The sequence below is a fragment of the Phacochoerus africanus genome, chromosome 4, assembly GCF_016906955.1.
Source record: "Phacochoerus africanus isolate WHEZ1 chromosome 4, ROS_Pafr_v1, whole genome shotgun sequence".
Lineage (NCBI taxonomy): Eukaryota > Metazoa > Chordata > Mammalia > Artiodactyla > Suidae > Phacochoerus > Phacochoerus africanus.
The window spans coordinates 27,200,847-27,217,751 of record NC_062547.1 but is presented as its reverse complement, the minus strand read 5'-3'; the positions used below and the strand labels follow the sequence as shown (position 1 = coordinate 27,217,751).

Here is a 16,905-nt window from a genome sequence, read left to right as displayed (position 1 = left end):
AACCACTATGGAGAACAGTATGGAGGTACCTTAGAAAACTACACATAGAACTATCATATGACCCAGAAACCCCATTCTTTGGCATATATCTGGACAAAACCTTCCTTAAAAAAGACACATGCACCTGCATGTTCACTGCAGCTCTATTCACAATAGCCAAGACATGAAAACAGCCCAAATGTCCATCGACAAATGATTGAATTAGGAAGATGTGGTATATATACACAATGGAATAGTATTCAGCCATAAAAAAGAATGACATAATGCCATTTTCAGCAACATGGATGGAACTAGAGAATCTCATCCTGAGTGAAGTAAGTCAGAAAGAGAAAGACAAATACCATATGATATCACTTATATCTGGAATCTAATATATGGCACAAATGAACCTCTCCACAGAAAAGAAAATCATGGACTTGGAGAATAGACTTGTGGTTGCCAAGGGGGAGGGGGAGGGAGTGGGGTGGTTGGGGAACTTGGGGTTAATAGACGCAGACTATTGCCTTTGGAATGGATAGGTAATGAGAGCCTGCTGTATAACACTGGGAACTATGTCTAGTCACTTATAATGGAGCATGATTATGAAAGCAAAAAGAAGGTATACATGTGTGTGTAATGGGTCACCATGCTGTACAGTAGGAAAAAAATTGCATTGGGGAAATAACAATAAAAAAAAGAAATCCCTTTCCAGTAGAGCTAAATTAATTGACTGACCATAAGACTCATTTGAGAAGAAACTGCATAATCTGCTGGTCCTGATATGTACATACATAAGAGAAATTAATTCAATTTCCATCTAAGTGGATAGTAAATTTTTAAATGTATTAAAAAAATAACTACTGAACATGATCTATACATTAAGAGTATCTTTCTTCTGAAAAACTGGAAGGGTTTCCCATCTAGTATTTCATTTATTTTTAATACCCATTTCCCTCTATACCCAATTAGACAGTAAAGAGAAAATTTCCTTTTCCTTCTTTCCCTTTCTTTCCTTCTTTCTTTTAAAATGGCTGGACCTGTGGCACATTGAAATCCTCAGGCCAGGGACTGAATCCGAGCTGCAGTGGTGACCTGCATCACAGCTGCAGCAATGCCTGATCATTTAACCCACTGTGCCAGGCCGGGGATTGAACCCGTATCTCTGCAGTGACCTAAGCTACTGCAGGAGGATTCTTAACCCACTGTGCCAAAGCAGGAAGCTCTGAGACAGTTTCCTTTTTTACTTCTTAATTTGTCAGTTTCTGAACAAAATACAATTAAGAAAATGAGAAAAAACTACACTTTTAAAAATTATGATCCCTATAGATATGATCACTTTTAACGAGTAGCCATTTCCTTTTCATCTTTTGTTGCCTGACAAACAGATGGACTGATGAATAGATGGCAAACTACTGTTTGAGGGTTGATTATCCAGTTTTAGGGACAGGAAAACTAAGGTTCTGAAGTGAAATGACATAGATGATCACATTCATTCATTCAACCAAACTGAGATTCTCTGGTCAATTCAAAAGCTGGAGCAGGAGTATGACCCACTGTGGCCAAGTGCTCGAGAGGTGATCTTACCTGTGATTAAACTGGAGATGATTAAAGGGAGGATAAGCATTTTTAGCATCCTCATGAGTATATCCCCTGGGAAGGCTATTAACATAACCACATCAGGGTGGATAGGAGATGCCAAGCGAAGAAATCCTCCACATACTGCCCCCAGGATGACACCTATAAACAAGGGGGAAAAATCTGAATTTATTTTTCTGCCCTCATCAAATGAATAGCTCTAGGGACTTAGTTTAGTGACATTGACCTTTCTTATACTTCATTATCAGATGATGACTAACACATAACAAAAATACCACTAGACAAGTGAAGTTGATTTTGATGACTCCTAAGAAAAAATTTTTTACTTCCTTTACTGTTCTAAAAGGCAGCATTGGAAGAGCCAAAGAGAGCTTTCTCAAGGCTTTGGGGGAAATATAACCTGGTGACTTGCCTAGAATATGATCCACTTCCAGAGTCAGAAGTTGTCAGTAGAAATAATCCACAGTGGCAGATAACACTTCTCCTCGCAGCCCAGGCCGGCTATGTGGCAAGGTGTTTAATGTATTTCTTCCATTTTTTTTTTTCGGTCTTTTTGCCATTTCTTGGGCCGCTCCTGTGGCATATGGAGGTTCTCAGGCTAGGGGTTGAATTGGAGCTGCAGCCACCGGCCTACACCACAGCCACAGCAATGCGGGATCCAAGCCGCGTTTGTGACCTACACCACTGCTCATGGCAACGCCGGATCCTTAACCCACTGAGCAAGGCCAGGGATCGAACCTGCAACCTCATGGTTCCTAGTTGGATTTGTTAACCACTGAGCCACAACGGGAAGTCCTATTTCTTCCCTTTTTAAACTGAATACCAGATAAAAGGAACATTTAAGTGATCCAGCTGGGGTGAGTTTTCTTTTTTCTTCTATTGACTACCAATAATTTCCCCCTGGCTCATCCTCAAGAAGTTTTGTCTTTGACTTGTGTGTCCTTGTACATAATCTCTAGACTTGCCGACCTTAGAAGAGATCAAGGAAGGTGTCTAAAAATATATACTTTGGGAGGAAACAATTTGGGCAGAGATTCTAGCAAGAGCCTTTCACCTTTTGTACTTTGGGACCCACAAGAAAAACCTGGATCTCTCCAAACTGGTGGCCAACATAATCCACCTCTAGGAACCACAGATGGGGTCATAGGGTGACTGGTAGAAGGAAGGGACAGAGGGAGGTCCTAGGTATGTGGCTATGGTGTCAACTCTGGAGATACAAAGGGAGAAATGTGGCCTAAAGTCTGATCTTTTTTCCTTCCGCGGGTGAAAAACAGCCTTCTTTAAAACCTATGACGAGTGAAATGTGCTTCTGTGGAGAGTAACTTTTGGAAGACCCTACCATGCCTGTGATTTTCTTCTTATTAAGTGAACTGAGCTGGGGCAAATTCCCAGTCCTAACTCAGGTCCACTGATACCCATGATGACTGACTTGAAGGAGAAGCCAAGTAAGAAGTGGTGTGTGTGTGGGGGGGTGTGTGGGTGAGTGGAAGGGGGTGGGGAGATTACCTCTGTGTGTAGCCTCAGAAGAGTTGAAGAACAAGGAGAAGATTGAAAAAGGAGATGATCTGATTGTTACTACAAGAAACTTGGGTTTTCAACCAGGGTTTACTGAGAATGGGGAAAAATGTAGTTTCTCGTAGTAAACAAAGACACCCAGAGCTCAGGTGAGGCCTGAAGCAGGGAAGCAAGTCTTTCAAGGTGGAGCTGGAGTAGATCAGGCTTCAGGCTGAGCGTCTTTCACTCCGACCTCGTTAGCTACTGCGCTAATGACCCTAAGTTAATGAAGTGCCTGGAGAAGGTGAGACCTTGGGAGCCCTCTTAGTAGGGTTTTTGGCAACTGTTGCCCTTCTCAGGATGCAGGTGCTTCTCTAAATGACCCTTTGCTTTGGAATCACCTAGAAGGTTTGTTAAGATGCAGATTCCAGGGTCTCATCCCAAATGGCTCAAAGCAAAGTCTCTCTGGGAAGAGCCTGGGAATCTGTATGCTAACGTACCTCTGGGGATGTGCATGCAAACTGAAATCTGAGACCCGCTAGAGTCCTAAGACGGAACACAGCTAGGACAGATGAGCAGGAGGATTAGATCACTAAGGCAGCGGGGCAGAGCAGGTGGCTTGCTTTCCAGCAGGAGAGCCGGCTGGCAGAACCAGCTTCTTCGCAGAGGCAGGAGAGACCCAGGGAGGAGGGTTGGGTGGGGCAGCCCCTACCACCTACCGAACACGGTCAGCGTCAGCAGGAGATTCTTCCCCAGTTTGTCACACAAGCGCAGCCCCAGGTGCCGGGGCTTGGGCTCCTCTGAACTGAGGTGGCTGTCGTGCATCCGTACTTCCACCTGCTTGGGCATGTTGTTGGCACTAAAACAGAAGGGAAGGCAGTGGTTAGAGTCTGCTGGGCACCTCCCCACTGCAGTTGGAGGGGCTCAGGTGTTAAGAGGGGAAATGGCCTTCCCCAGGCGTAGCTGGGAATCTGGGACCATTGACAGGAAAACAAAAGCCAGAGCAATGCAGGGTACCCTGAATTTCTGTTCACCTACAAGCAGGACACTAGGACACACTGAACACCTACATGCCAGGTGTTCTTATCCTTATTATCTTGGAGCATCACAGAAAAGGCATCCCACGGGCAGAGGAAGATTTTTCTCCAAGAGTTGCCCACTGTGGTATCCCTGCCCCGTTTAACAGGAAGTAACTTGCCCTGGTTCATGAGGCTAAAAGGAATGGAGATTCAAACCCAGGTATGCCTGGCTCCAAAACCTAAGAACTTTCATTCTTGTATCCACAGCAAAAAAGATGACTGTTGGATAATCTAGGGTCAGAAGAGCCCTAGCCTAAATCATGCGAAATAAAAATGCCTCTGAGTTTAAGCCTTCTCTATCCTAGGTGCAGAAAAGAGTCATACATGCTGGGAGTCCAAGTTTTACCTTTTTTTTTTTTTTATCCAAAAGATGGCTTATCTAGTTTTTTTAAAAATTCAGTCCACTGTTTTGTTTTTGTTTTTGTTTTGTTTTTACTTTTTTTTTTTTCTTTAGGGCCACACCTGCAGCATGTGCAAGTTCCCAGGCTAGGGGTCAAATTGAAGCTGCAGCTGCTGACCACAGCCACAGCCACAGCAACTCAGGATCCAAGTCCCATCTGCGACCTTCATCACGGCTCACGGCAATGCCAGATCCTTAACCCACTGAGCGAAGCCAGGGATCAAACCCACATTCTCATGGCTACTGATTGGGTTCATAACCCACTGAGCCACAGTGGGAACTCCCTATTGTGGTTTTTAAAAGTGACTCGTATTAGAGTTCTCCTTCGGCACAGCAGGTTAAGGATCCAGCGTTGTCACTGCAGCGGCTCGGACTACTGCTGTGTGGAGGCTTTGATTCTTGGCCTGGGAACTTCCACCACAGATGCAGCCAAAAAAAAAGTCACTGTATTATCCTATAAGCTGCCCAAGAGTCATGCTACTCAGTGTCAATGAAGTGTGGCTTTAGGAAGCCTGTGATCGCCTTCATCCATCGATGCACCCCAGTCCTCTTCCTGATAAACTCCATGTGGACCCAGGCTATGCTAAATCTCAGCCAATGGAGCCCTTGCCAGGATAACCAGCTTCGCCATTTCCCAGGACAATAAGATTCCAAAGCTAAGTTTCAGGATCGACATAGGGAGGCCAAGTTTTCACTTTGACATCTTAGGACATTTTTGTTAGCTGCCCTTACAATCACTAGCACGTGGCAAACCAATGGAAAAAAGTCTGTAACACCTTGAAAGACAAGTCACAGTCTCTGAATCACGACAATGCCTTCCGGGATAGGCAGGTGTCAGCCATACCCAGAGAGTCTCAGCACAGACTGGAGAGACCTTCCTTTGGAACCAACACCAGTCTGCAGACCAGGGGTTTGGAATCACCAGTTCTAATGGAAAGAGCGTGGGTTTGTGGAATCAGAGAGGCTGGGATATAAACCATGACTCCATCACTTTGGCAGCTGTGAGGTGTGTGGAAAGAAACACTCAATGCCTACCTTGTGGAAGGTAAATAGCCTAACGTATGTTAAGGGCCATGCGCACACCTGACACAGCTGGTTCCTTTCTCCAGGGAACACGGAAACACAATACTCATCAAGTTCATGACAAGAATGACATTAAACTTAGGGGACCTACCCAGTTACACCATCATTCCAACAAGATACCAAGCTTAGCTTCCAGAGTCTCAGAATCAAGACCAGGGACCCAATACAGCTACTTACGTTTTAATATCCTTGCTTCATAATGGTTTTAAAATTGGGAGTAATGTGGCATGGCCAGGTAGAATATCCAGATAAAAACATGAGTCAAAATCCAAGCTTCTTTGTCTCCCCTTAGTGGTCTACGTTCCACTCATCTACTTAGTTTAGGGGCAACCTCTGACCATCTGGCATATGTCTGTGTTAATGATCATTCACATCGTCTAAAAAAAGAAAATAAGGGAGTTCCCCCTGTAGTGAAACAGGACCTGGAGTGTGTCTGCAGCACCAGGATGCAGGTCCGATCCCTGGCCCAGCACAGTGGGTTAAGGATCCGTCATTGCTACAATTGAGGCATGGGTTGCAACTGTGGCTGATCTCATACCCGGCCCAGGAACTCCATACGCCATGAGGCAGCCAAAAAAAAAAAAAAAAAGAAAGAAAATAAGGCATGAAGCTCACAGCAAGCAGATGATGTCTTTCTAATCTTCTGATCAGTAGCAGCAAATACTACTTCCTCTCACCGCCAAGCGAAACAGACAGAAATGTTCTTTTTATAACACAGCATGGGAAAATGATCAAAACAATCTTTTTTTAAACATGGATAGACCCTATTTCTACGCTTGCATGAGAATCTTTTTACATTTTTAAACATTTCTCCAGCCAGTAATCTGAAGCTTTAAACCAGGAAACTGCCAGCAAAGAATGGAGGTCGTGTTCTGAAATGGTGAATGCATTCGTTAGCCAGCCCTTGGCAAAAACTCTAGGCTTCCCTTGAGATGGTAATCACCTGCCTTCTGCTTCATTTGAAGCCCTCCTGCCATTGACGGGAGAATCAGGTGGATATTTCAGTGAGACTAACAAGTATTTAAAGCAGACATTCTGGCAAGACCTATATGATGTAATGAAAGCATCAGGCATCAAGTCAGCCATGCCCAAGTGAAAACACACACATGCTAAGCTAACGTACAGGCCCCATCCAGCAATGTGGTTGGATGCCTGCTGGCCACACTTCTTAGTTGCATAAGATCGCTGTATGTTTAATGGTTTGTTTTTTAAGCCATGACAAAATGTCCCTGAAGCCCTGAATCAAAACAACCACATCAAAGTGGCAACACCAAAATGTCATGAACCCGCAAGTATTTATTGAGAGAATGTCTTGGACTTGCCCTCTTGGAATTAAAGCCATGCTCCAGGCTCAGAGGAGTTCGTAACATCTGTGCATAAAAAATCATTATTAAAGTACATCAGGGCCTCAGCTTGCCTCTGGGGATACAGAGAGTCCCCTAAGAACACTGTGTAAAGATTCTAGACCAGTCTAAGTGATCACTGTATCCCCCGGACCACAAAAGAGCCTGAAACAGACAATAATATACAACATAACATTAAATACTATGGTAAAGCATCATACAGAGCAGCTTCTCAGCCTTATATTTAGCTTCAGAGGAATGGATGTAGTTTTGTTTTGGTTTCTATTTATCATTTCCAGTGATCTTTATTCCTTCCTATAGTTCTGGGGTTTTTTCCTTCCAGTGTTACTGAGATGTAATTGACACACAGCACTGTATAAGTTGAAGGTATATGGCATAGTGATTTGATTTACATATCACATGAAGTGATTATCACAATAAGTGTAGTAACATCCACCATCTCATATATGCAGAAAATTAAAGAAACAGAACAAATGTTTTTCCTGTGATGAAGACTTACTCTTTTAACTTTCATATATAACGTATAGCAGTGTTCATTATATTCACCACGTAATACACACTGCATCCCTCGAAGGACAGACAGACGTTTTGTTTTGGTTTGGTTTGGTTTGTTTGCTTATTTTACGGCCACACCCAAAGCACAGAGAAGTTCCCAGGCCAGGGACCTAGGCGGAAGCTGAGGCAACACTGAATCCTTTCATCCACAGCACTGGGCCAGGGATCAAACCTGCACCTGCACAGTGACCAGAGCTGCTGCAGTCGGCTTTGTAACCCACTGTACCACAGTGGGTAGTCCTTTTAAATTTTTTTTTCTAAAGTTTTGTGTAGAACAGAGAGAGTTTTTAAAATAAGACCACACACTTGCACAGCTATGTAAAGACTGGTTACTGAATGCACATAGTAACAATGGCAGCGACAAGGGTGGCTGGTATTTTCTGAGTGCTCTGTGGGTCTGACACTCTAGTCAGTGATGAGTATAATCCTTGCTCTAAAGGAGCTCTGAAGGGGAAACAGAAAGCACACTGTCTGGTACTTGTCTGCTTTACATACAGGCCATGATAAGGTACAGATGCTTTGGGATACAGTAAGGATGATGCCTCATCCAGCTTTGGGGAAGAGAGTTCAAGACAGTCTCTTGGGAGAGGCTGATAATAGAGTTGGATCTTTATTTATTTATTTTTTGTCTTGTTAGGGCCGCATGCATGGCATATGGAGGTTCCCAGGCACCAGAGGTGGAATCAGAGCTGTTAACTCCTGTCCTACCCCACAGCCATGGCAACACCAGATCCAAGCCACATCGGCGACCTACACCACAGCTTACAGCAACACCGGATCCTTAACCCACTGAGCGACGCCAGGGATCAGACCTGCGTCCTCATGGACACTAGTCAGATTCATTTCCACTGAGCCACCACGGGAAGTCCCCAGAGTTGGATCTTAAAGGACGAATTTAATTTAAATGTCTACATCCTCCACCAGTCTTCGAACCCTGAGAGTAGGATTGTGACCCGGTATCAAGTGCTTGATAAATGTTTGCTCAAAGAAATTAAGAATCAGAAAGTAGCTACAAAGGGCACTGTGCTTCCTCCTGGGAAGGAGGCCCTTCTAGAGTAGACTGGCAGCATACCACCTAGCATACCACCTGGCAACCCTCATACCATTCTGCATTTGTTCCACAAATTCCTACTGGGCGTCTATGACAGGCCCCATGCTGATCTAAATACTGAAACATCACAAGAGACAAAATAGATAAAACCCTTGCTCATGAGATATATATTTTAACGGGAGAACAAATAAATGAATAAATACATTTCAAGTGGAGTACATGCTAGGAAGAGGGTGATACAGGAAGAAGGCAGAACTATTCTGCATCAACTGGTCAGGGAGGAAAAGAGAGCTTCTGTGATCAGGGGACATTTGAACAGAAACCTAGAGGAATGAGGGGGTCTCCTAAATGAAGCAGGCAATTTGTCCAGAGCTCAGCAAATAAATAGAATATACGCAGTCCGAAATCCATTTGTCCAAACTAGAGCCTGACGCTCACCAGATGCAAGTCATGATGGCCACGTGTTGGTTTTTTAGCACAGGCACCAATTCAAATGAATGTCAAGGCAGGAATGCTGGGTCCCATGACCATTAGGAATAAGGCGGAGTTTCAATGACTGTCCCAGCTCCCAGCAAATAAAGGGATACCAGGGAAATGCGAGTTGGCCACAGGAGGAAGGCCTGAGGTCCCAACAGCCTGCAGATTTGTCTCCCTGGCAACAAACAGAAAGGGCAAGACCTGATCTGGGTAAGTCCACGGGCTAAAGACAATACGTTATTTCAACTGAGCACACGTATCCCCTTCTTAATACCTCCTTCCTACAACTGGTGGCTGTGCAGGCAGAACCAAGCAGAAAGGACGACTGAGAGCCCAGGTGTGGCTTGGTTATACCAAATCCATCAAGCCCGATGCCCTCCCCACACTGTTCACCACTACTTTTTTCCTGCGTGCCTTCTGGATGAACAATCTAGCAACACAATTCCTTAATACTGGAAGGTTCTGCAAGCCAGTTCCGCCAGCCCTCTCCCCATTGCCCAACAAATTAAGGCTGTGTGATGGGACGGATGTTTGGATAATTAAAAACTTGAACAATGAGCCTCTAATTTCCTTCAGCCTTAGTTCCTCCGTGGAATTATTTAAACAGCTGTTCATTTTGCACTCATCACCCCATTTTTCCTCACACGCATCCACGTGGTCCTGTTTCAAAGGCAAGCTCAGCATATCGTGCAAAACATCCTCTGTGACTCCAAAGGGAACATGTAATGGGGCTGGGGCTAAGTTTTCAACTATTCTCAGAATCTGCTTTTCATTTGCATTTGTTTTCCCTTGTTCTGCCAAGAGCCTCTCAAAATAGGCTCATTAGATGTGGTGCTGGATTCAGATTTCCTGCCTGTACACTTCTGTGTCACCTTCTCTGCACCGAATTATTTTTCCTTCCTTCACTGGTTCGATGAAGTGACAGCAGAACATTCCCCAGGGAACCTAAAAGCAACTGGTATGTTTCTGCCTGGAGGATGTGAGGTCTCCAAGGGACCTCAGCCACCCAGCCCTCCTCTGCTGGCTGCTTCCAAAGGCCTCAGGAAGCACAGAAAAGGCAGTGCCCACAAACTGCCCTAGAGGGGGACATTAGGTCAGACCATCAAGGACAAAAACAAGGTTTGTGGAGGGGGCTTTCCCCCAAGGTGGTTTGGAAAAGAATGCCGGAAATACCACTGGTGTCAGCTCTGAGTGCCACGAAACGGTGATTACAGCTGTGACTGCCCCTTAGCTGGGATTTCCCTGGCTCCCGAGAGAACGGCACCCCAGCAGGGAAAGGGACTGGAGCTCTGCAACAGCTGGGAATTTCCGACCACCAGCACCTCCACCCTTGCTGTGTCCTGTAAGACCTACTTTAACCATGTCAGGGATGCTCGCTGACCAAGAAGTCAGGATCTCTCTGACAGCTCCTGTGTCCTCATCGATCCCGAGAAGGAATGAAACCTAGAGGGTCACAGCCTCCACATCTCCGTCCGTCTCACTATAAATACCAACAGGGTGTAGGGGTCAATTTTGGCAGGTTTTTACTTTTTTAGGTCCCAGACACTTAATCTGTAAAATAAGAACGTTGGATCAGAGATCTCTTAATATTCTAAAAGTCTGTGATTCTCTAATTCTCCTGGGGTAGAGGAGAGGTGGGGGATAGTAACAGGCTTCAGTTCCAGAGATGCTGCCTCCATTCTATTCTACCCAGGACTGACTAAGCTTAGCGTTGATGGGTGACTTAGAAACAAGAGACAAACCAACACCAATAACCACCGTTTCGTTACATCTTTACCTCCACTATTACCTTTCCTGTCGCTGCTACAAAAGCATGTTTCTCCAGGGCTGCTAAAGCTGAGTCAGGGGTCAAATTCAGTACACAGTTCAGACACAGGCCTCTTCTTCATCTTCTGTCCATGCTTGACCAACTCTTGAGTCTGGACTTCTAAAGATGGGCAGCTCAGTGCCATGGGAATACAGTCAGACAGGTGAACTGGCACTGGGAGCAGCCAGCTGCCAAATTCACCACTGAATCACTGAGTGATTCATTCACAGTCAAGTTCTGTGGAATTGGACAGGAGGCATTTGCAGATACTTTCAGGATGAAAAACGGAGGGAAAGGAATCCTTTTTCCATATCACGTCCTAGGCCAAGACTAGCTAATGACAAACTGGCTAATGACACAAATGGCAAACAGAGAGTCAACGGGGGCTTTGGGGTGTCCTCACACAAGAGGTAGTAGGAGAGGAGGAAGAAGTAGTAGGAAGGAAAACTGTGAAGGAATAAGTTCATTTTGCTGAGAAGCACAAGTCAAAACACCAGCTCCTAGGAGCAGCCATCAGAAGGCAACTTGGTGGAATGCAATTACATAACTGCATGGGCATGGGATTCTTAGTTGGAAATCTGCCTTTTCTAGCTATGGGTGAGACAAGGCATTCCTTTATTTTCTTGGACAATAACATTCAACTTGCTGGGGGTCATTATGGAGCTTCAGTAAGATAATACTTATGAAAGGACCAAGAGTATTTAACATATAATTGATATTCAGTTTTAGATTCTAGATATAAGTGATATCATATGGTATTTGTGCACTGTAAACTAGCTACAACAGAAAAAATAAAAATCATTATAAATCAATATGCAATTTTAATTTCCTTTCTTTCTCCTAAAGGCCTAAAATGGTGCAATGCAAAATGACCACGAAGATAGCTGAGCTACAGAGTTTTAGCAAATCTCTTTGGCAACAAAGGATATATGCGCTTATGACAAAAACAAAGTCCCAGAAGGGCCCAAGTGGGTGGGATCCTGGGAAGCTCCCAGTGCTGTAAGCTTCCACACTGTGGAATGGGCTGGACAAACTCTCAAAGAGCATCAGGAATAGAGGCTCAAGTATAAAACCTCTGGAATTTTGAAACATCCTCCCCAGAGTAGAGACTCCTTGACCAGTGGAATCGCCCATTTCCAGAAAGACTCACCACCCAAAACAGAAATAAGACACCAATGAACAGTACATTTCCAGGCCCAAGTGAGAGACTGGGGTGGGGTGTTTGATCATCCCCAATTGGGAGCCCCTTCTAAAAATATAGAGCCATGACCCAGGAACACACTGGCCGGCCCAGTCCCCAGATGCATGTCAATTCTGAAGGAACTGCTACCCCCTCTGGCTCACAGAACAACATGAAGATATATTGGAACACGTCACATAATTTCAACAAACTGGAAGCGATTCATAGGGCATGCACTCTGGGTTTGAGCCACAGGGAACTTGGCCCCAAGGCCAAGTCGCTTCAGGCTAAAATGTCCTCTCCACCCCGCTTTCCGACCCAGCCCTTGTAGTCTAAATTCCATTTATTCTTCAAACTCAATTCAAGGAGTTCCCTTGTGGCTCAGGTGGGTTACGGATCCAGTGTAGTCACCACTGTGGCATGGGTTCGATCCCTGGCTCAGGAACTTCCACATGTCATGGGTGTGGCCAAAAAAAATAAAATAAACAAACAAAAAAACTCAGTTCAAGTACGACTTTCCTCAGAAAGTCTGTTGACTCCCAAGAGTGCTTTTTGGATGCTCCTCCTGTGGCTTACCTGGGCTTACCTGTACTCACCTGTGCTTACCTCTCTCAAGGTATTTATTGCAATGTACCTGTTTCCCCACTAGAATATAAACCCTTTGAAGGCAAGTTCTTGACTTACTTGACTCTGTCTTCCCCACACTCAGCATAGTTTCTGGCATGTAGCAGAAAAGCAATTATTGTATGCTAAAAAAGTGATTGAATGAGGGAGTTCCCATTGCAACTCAGTGGGTTAAGAACCTGACTAGTATCCATGAGGATGCAGGTTTGATCCCTGGCCTTGCTCAGGGGGTTAAGGATCCAGTGTTGCCATGAGTGTGGTGTAGGCTGGCAGCTGCAGCTCCAATTCGACCCCAAGCCTGGGAACTTCCATATGTCATGGCGGGGGGGGGGGGGGAAGTGATTGAATGAATAAATGAATGAATGGGCGAGGAGATAAAAATACAGGTTCTAGTCACAGGTGGTGTGTGATACTTGGTTCTAGAGGAATGTTCTAAAGATTAGGAAATCTGAGGAGAGGTGAGAAAAGACCCCCGAAGCACAAACACCTGCATTAGAAAAACCAGTAGGTGGCAGCAAGGCAGCAGGTCAGCACCACCCAGGGCTGGTCCCTCCCAGCTGGTGGTTTTGAGCCAGCTGCCCTGCCCAAGGATGCTGGCCCCACTGTTGCCAGCACTCTTGCGGGGAAGGAGGAGCCATAAACCAAGCTGGGTTCAGCGAACGAGGCCATTAGGGGAAATGGACGAGGACCCAGGAAGATGCCTCAGGACTCGACGGCCAAGATCAACACCCCTAAATGTGATCCTCCAGACATGATCCTTCAACTTCAAAGAGTCCGGGCATTCATCCCCTTCCCAGGAATCGATGCGATTCTGATTCTAAGGTACCCTCTTGATGAACAGAGCACTGCCTTTGGCCCCGAGGCCTTGGAATGTTCTTCCTCTGCCCCAGAAGCTTTCCCAACTGCCTTCCCAATCAGTCCCCCAGACAGAGGAGTGGCTGAGATGGTGACTCAGTGGCTTCATTAGCGGCAGCACCTTCAGGCACCAGCAAAAACTGGGCGAGGAGTCCAGTAGCTGAGACATTCTGGGCATTTTGGTCACACCCTGCAACTGCTTTTCTTCAATGCAGTTCTCTCCCTTTGTAAGCAGAGAAGTCTACGTGTGTCTTTTTCACCGTTTCAGACCAAAAAAGCCAACCTTGCAAGGCAGTGTCAACTCCAAACTAGAAAGCAAGTCACCACCATGACTGCGCCAAGGGTCAGATTTCCTGGGCTGGCATTCAAAAGGTTATATTGTGTCTTTATGGGGTGACACTTTGGAACTTCCTTAAAGTTTCTCCAGAGCTCTTCAAAGTCACATACTTCTGACTCCCAGAGGCCTTGAAATGCCTCCTTGAGAGAGACCTGTCCCTTTGCATCCCCACAGGAGATCAGATTAAAGCCAGACATCCAGAGAAAACCACTCGGGGACACCCCAATGTGATGGAGTTTCTCAGATCTCTGCCTACGAACAGGACTTGCTGGGGAAAAACCCCTTGACACAGGTCCTGGCCAGACTCACACCCAGAAGCCAGATAAAGGAGGGGAGGCCAGGAAACTAGACGTTATCTTTGCCAATTAGACTCTAATGCCGCAGTCAGTTCTGAAGCCACTGGGTTCAAAACTCTGTGGCCTCAGCAGGATTTCGTGAAGGCCAGAAATTTTCTTTTTTTTTCCCTTTTTAAGTTTGGATGTTAGTTTCACATGTGTGCTTTTAACCTTTAAACTTTCTACAAACTTTCAAAAAAATTAAACCCATCAAAAAAAAAAATCAAAAAACAAACAAACAACAACAACAAAAAAACCCAGGGAGTTCCCATCATGACTTAGTGGTTAACGAACCCAACTAGCATCCATGAAAACGTGGGTTTGATCCCTGGCCTCGCTCAATGGGTTGAGGATCCAGCATTGCCATGAGCTGTAGTGTAGATCAAAGACATGGCTCGGATCCCACGTTGTGGCTCTGGTGTAGGTTGGCGGCTACAGCTCCCACTCAACCCCTGGTTTGGGAACCTCCATATGCCGCAGGTGCAGCCCTAGAAAGACAAAAACAAAAAACAAAACAAAACATACAAATCTCCAAGCCCTATCCCTGAACATCCCAATTCAGCACATGGGGATGAATCCTAGACCTTTGAACTTCTTAGAAAGCACCCAGGTGACTTTGCTGTTGTCAGTCCACAGGCTGATGTCTCGTCACCACCTCAACAGCTGTAGTGAAAGCAGGAGAGCTTATTATTTCCCACGTCTCACCATCTTGCCACTGGACAGCTTTGACTATTACAAAGCTCTTCCTTCGTTCCCCTGTTGCTTCTACCCACTGGTTATTTTTCTACCCCACGGAACTAGTTGATAATAATAATAGCACCAGGCGATGTCCTAGACATTTTACGTGTGTTATGTCATTAACCACTTGAAACACTTTCTCGAGGCAGATAGTATTATTATCCCTTCTTTATAGGTGAAAAACTGGAGGTTGGAGAGGTGAAGTCATTTGCCCAAGGCTAGGCAGCTGATGAGTGGCTGAGCTGCATCTGGAACTCAGCTCCTCCTTGTGCAAGGTGCACGCGTATAACCACGACACACTTGTATGAAGCCTAATTCCTCCTCCATCCACCAGCTTTCCAGGCACAGGAAGGCAGCTCTCCTCTCTACCCAGTTTTCTCTTCCTCAGGTTCCTTGCCATCCTGGTTGCAGCACCTCAAACCACTTACACCCCCTTACAATGTGCCTCCTAGGCTGGACACGACCCTCCAGGAGGGGTGTAGCCACATCTCCACCCCCGTGAGCCAGTCGAGGGCAGGATTTCTAGAATCTACCAGAGCTGAGGCTTTGGTTCTGTATTTGAAGAATGGAGGCCAGTAGGTAACTTCACACTCGAGAATGAAGTTACTAGGAGCACTGGTAATAAAACAAGGACCATTGATTGACTTTTTAAATTACGTGCAGCATATTACATACATCATACATATAGAATAATGGCCCCTCCCCGCAAATGGCCATGTCCTAATCCCCAGAAACCATGAGCATGTCAGTTGCATGGCGAAAAGGAATTAAAAGGAATTAAGGTTGCTAACTAACTGACCTTGAGATGGAGCATTTATTCTGCATTATCCAAGTGGGTCCAATATGATCACAAGAGTTCTTACACAAGTAGAAGAAGGAAGCAGGAGAGAGAGAGAGAACTAGAAAAATGGTAGCACGAGAAACACTCAGCCCAACATTGCTGGCTTTGAAAATAGAGGAAGGGGGAGTTCCCATCGTGGTGCAGCAGAAATGCATCCAACTAGGAACCATGAGGTTGTGGGTTTGATCCCTGGCCTCCCTCAGTGGGTTAAGGATCCAGTGTTGCTGTGAGGTGTGGTGTAGGTTGCAGACGTGGCTCAGATCTGGCATTGCTATGGCTGTGGACAGCAGCAACAGCTCTAATTAGACCCCTAGACTGGGAACCTCCATACGTTGCGGGTGTGGCCCTAAAAGGACAAAAAAAAAAAAATAGAGGAAGGGGCCATGAGCCAAGGAATGCATGGGTGGCTTCTGAAAGTTGGAAAAGCAAAAAAACAAATTCTTTTTTAGAGCCTTCATAAAGCCTTTCTGACATTTTTAGCCCAGTGAGATCCATTTTGGATTCTGACCTCTGGAATTATAAAAATAAATAAATAAATAACCTTTCACTGTTTTTTTGTCTGTTTTGTTTTGTTTTTAGGGCCACACCCATGGCATATAGAGATTCTCAGGCTAAGGGTCGAATTAGAGCTGTAGCCACTGGCCTACACCACAGCCACAGCAGTGCCAGATCCGAGCTGTGTGGGCAACCTACACCACAGCTCACAAGAAGGCCAAATCCTTATTCCACTGAGCAAGGCCAGGGACTGAACCTGCATCCTCATGGATACTAGTTGGATTCGTTTCTGCTGAGCCATGGTGGGAACTCCCCACTTTCACAGTTTTAAAACATTCAATTTGGAGTTCCGTCATGGCACAGCAGAAACGAATCTGACTAGGAACCATGAGGTTTCAGGTTCGATCCCTGGCCTCGCTCTGTGGGTTAAGGATCCGGCATTGCTTTGAGCTGTGGTGTAGGTTGCAGTCACAGCTTGGATCCTGTGTTGCTGTGGCTGTGGCAAAGGTCTGCAGCTGTAGCTCCAATTTGACCCCTAGCCTGGGAACCTCCACATGCCACTAGTGCAGCTCTAAAAAGCAAATATATATATATATATATATATATATATATGCA

The 16,905-nt window shown here is 45.4% G+C and overlaps 1 protein-coding gene across 1 annotated transcript in view; it reads right to left on the bottom strand.

Moving 5' to 3' along the window:
- Positions 1-16,905, bottom strand: part of SLC1A2 (solute carrier family 1 member 2) — a 121,101-nt gene that overhangs the window by 51,840 nt on the left and 52,356 nt on the right. The window contains exons 2-3 of the mRNA XM_047775988.1: positions 3,789-3,928; positions 1,564-1,716 (exon numbers count right to left, since the gene is read on the bottom strand). Of these exons, the coding sequence (XP_047631944.1) occupies positions 1,564-1,716; positions 3,789-3,928 (293 nt within the window). The remainder of the gene's footprint in view (positions 1-1,563; positions 1,717-3,788; positions 3,929-16,905) is intronic.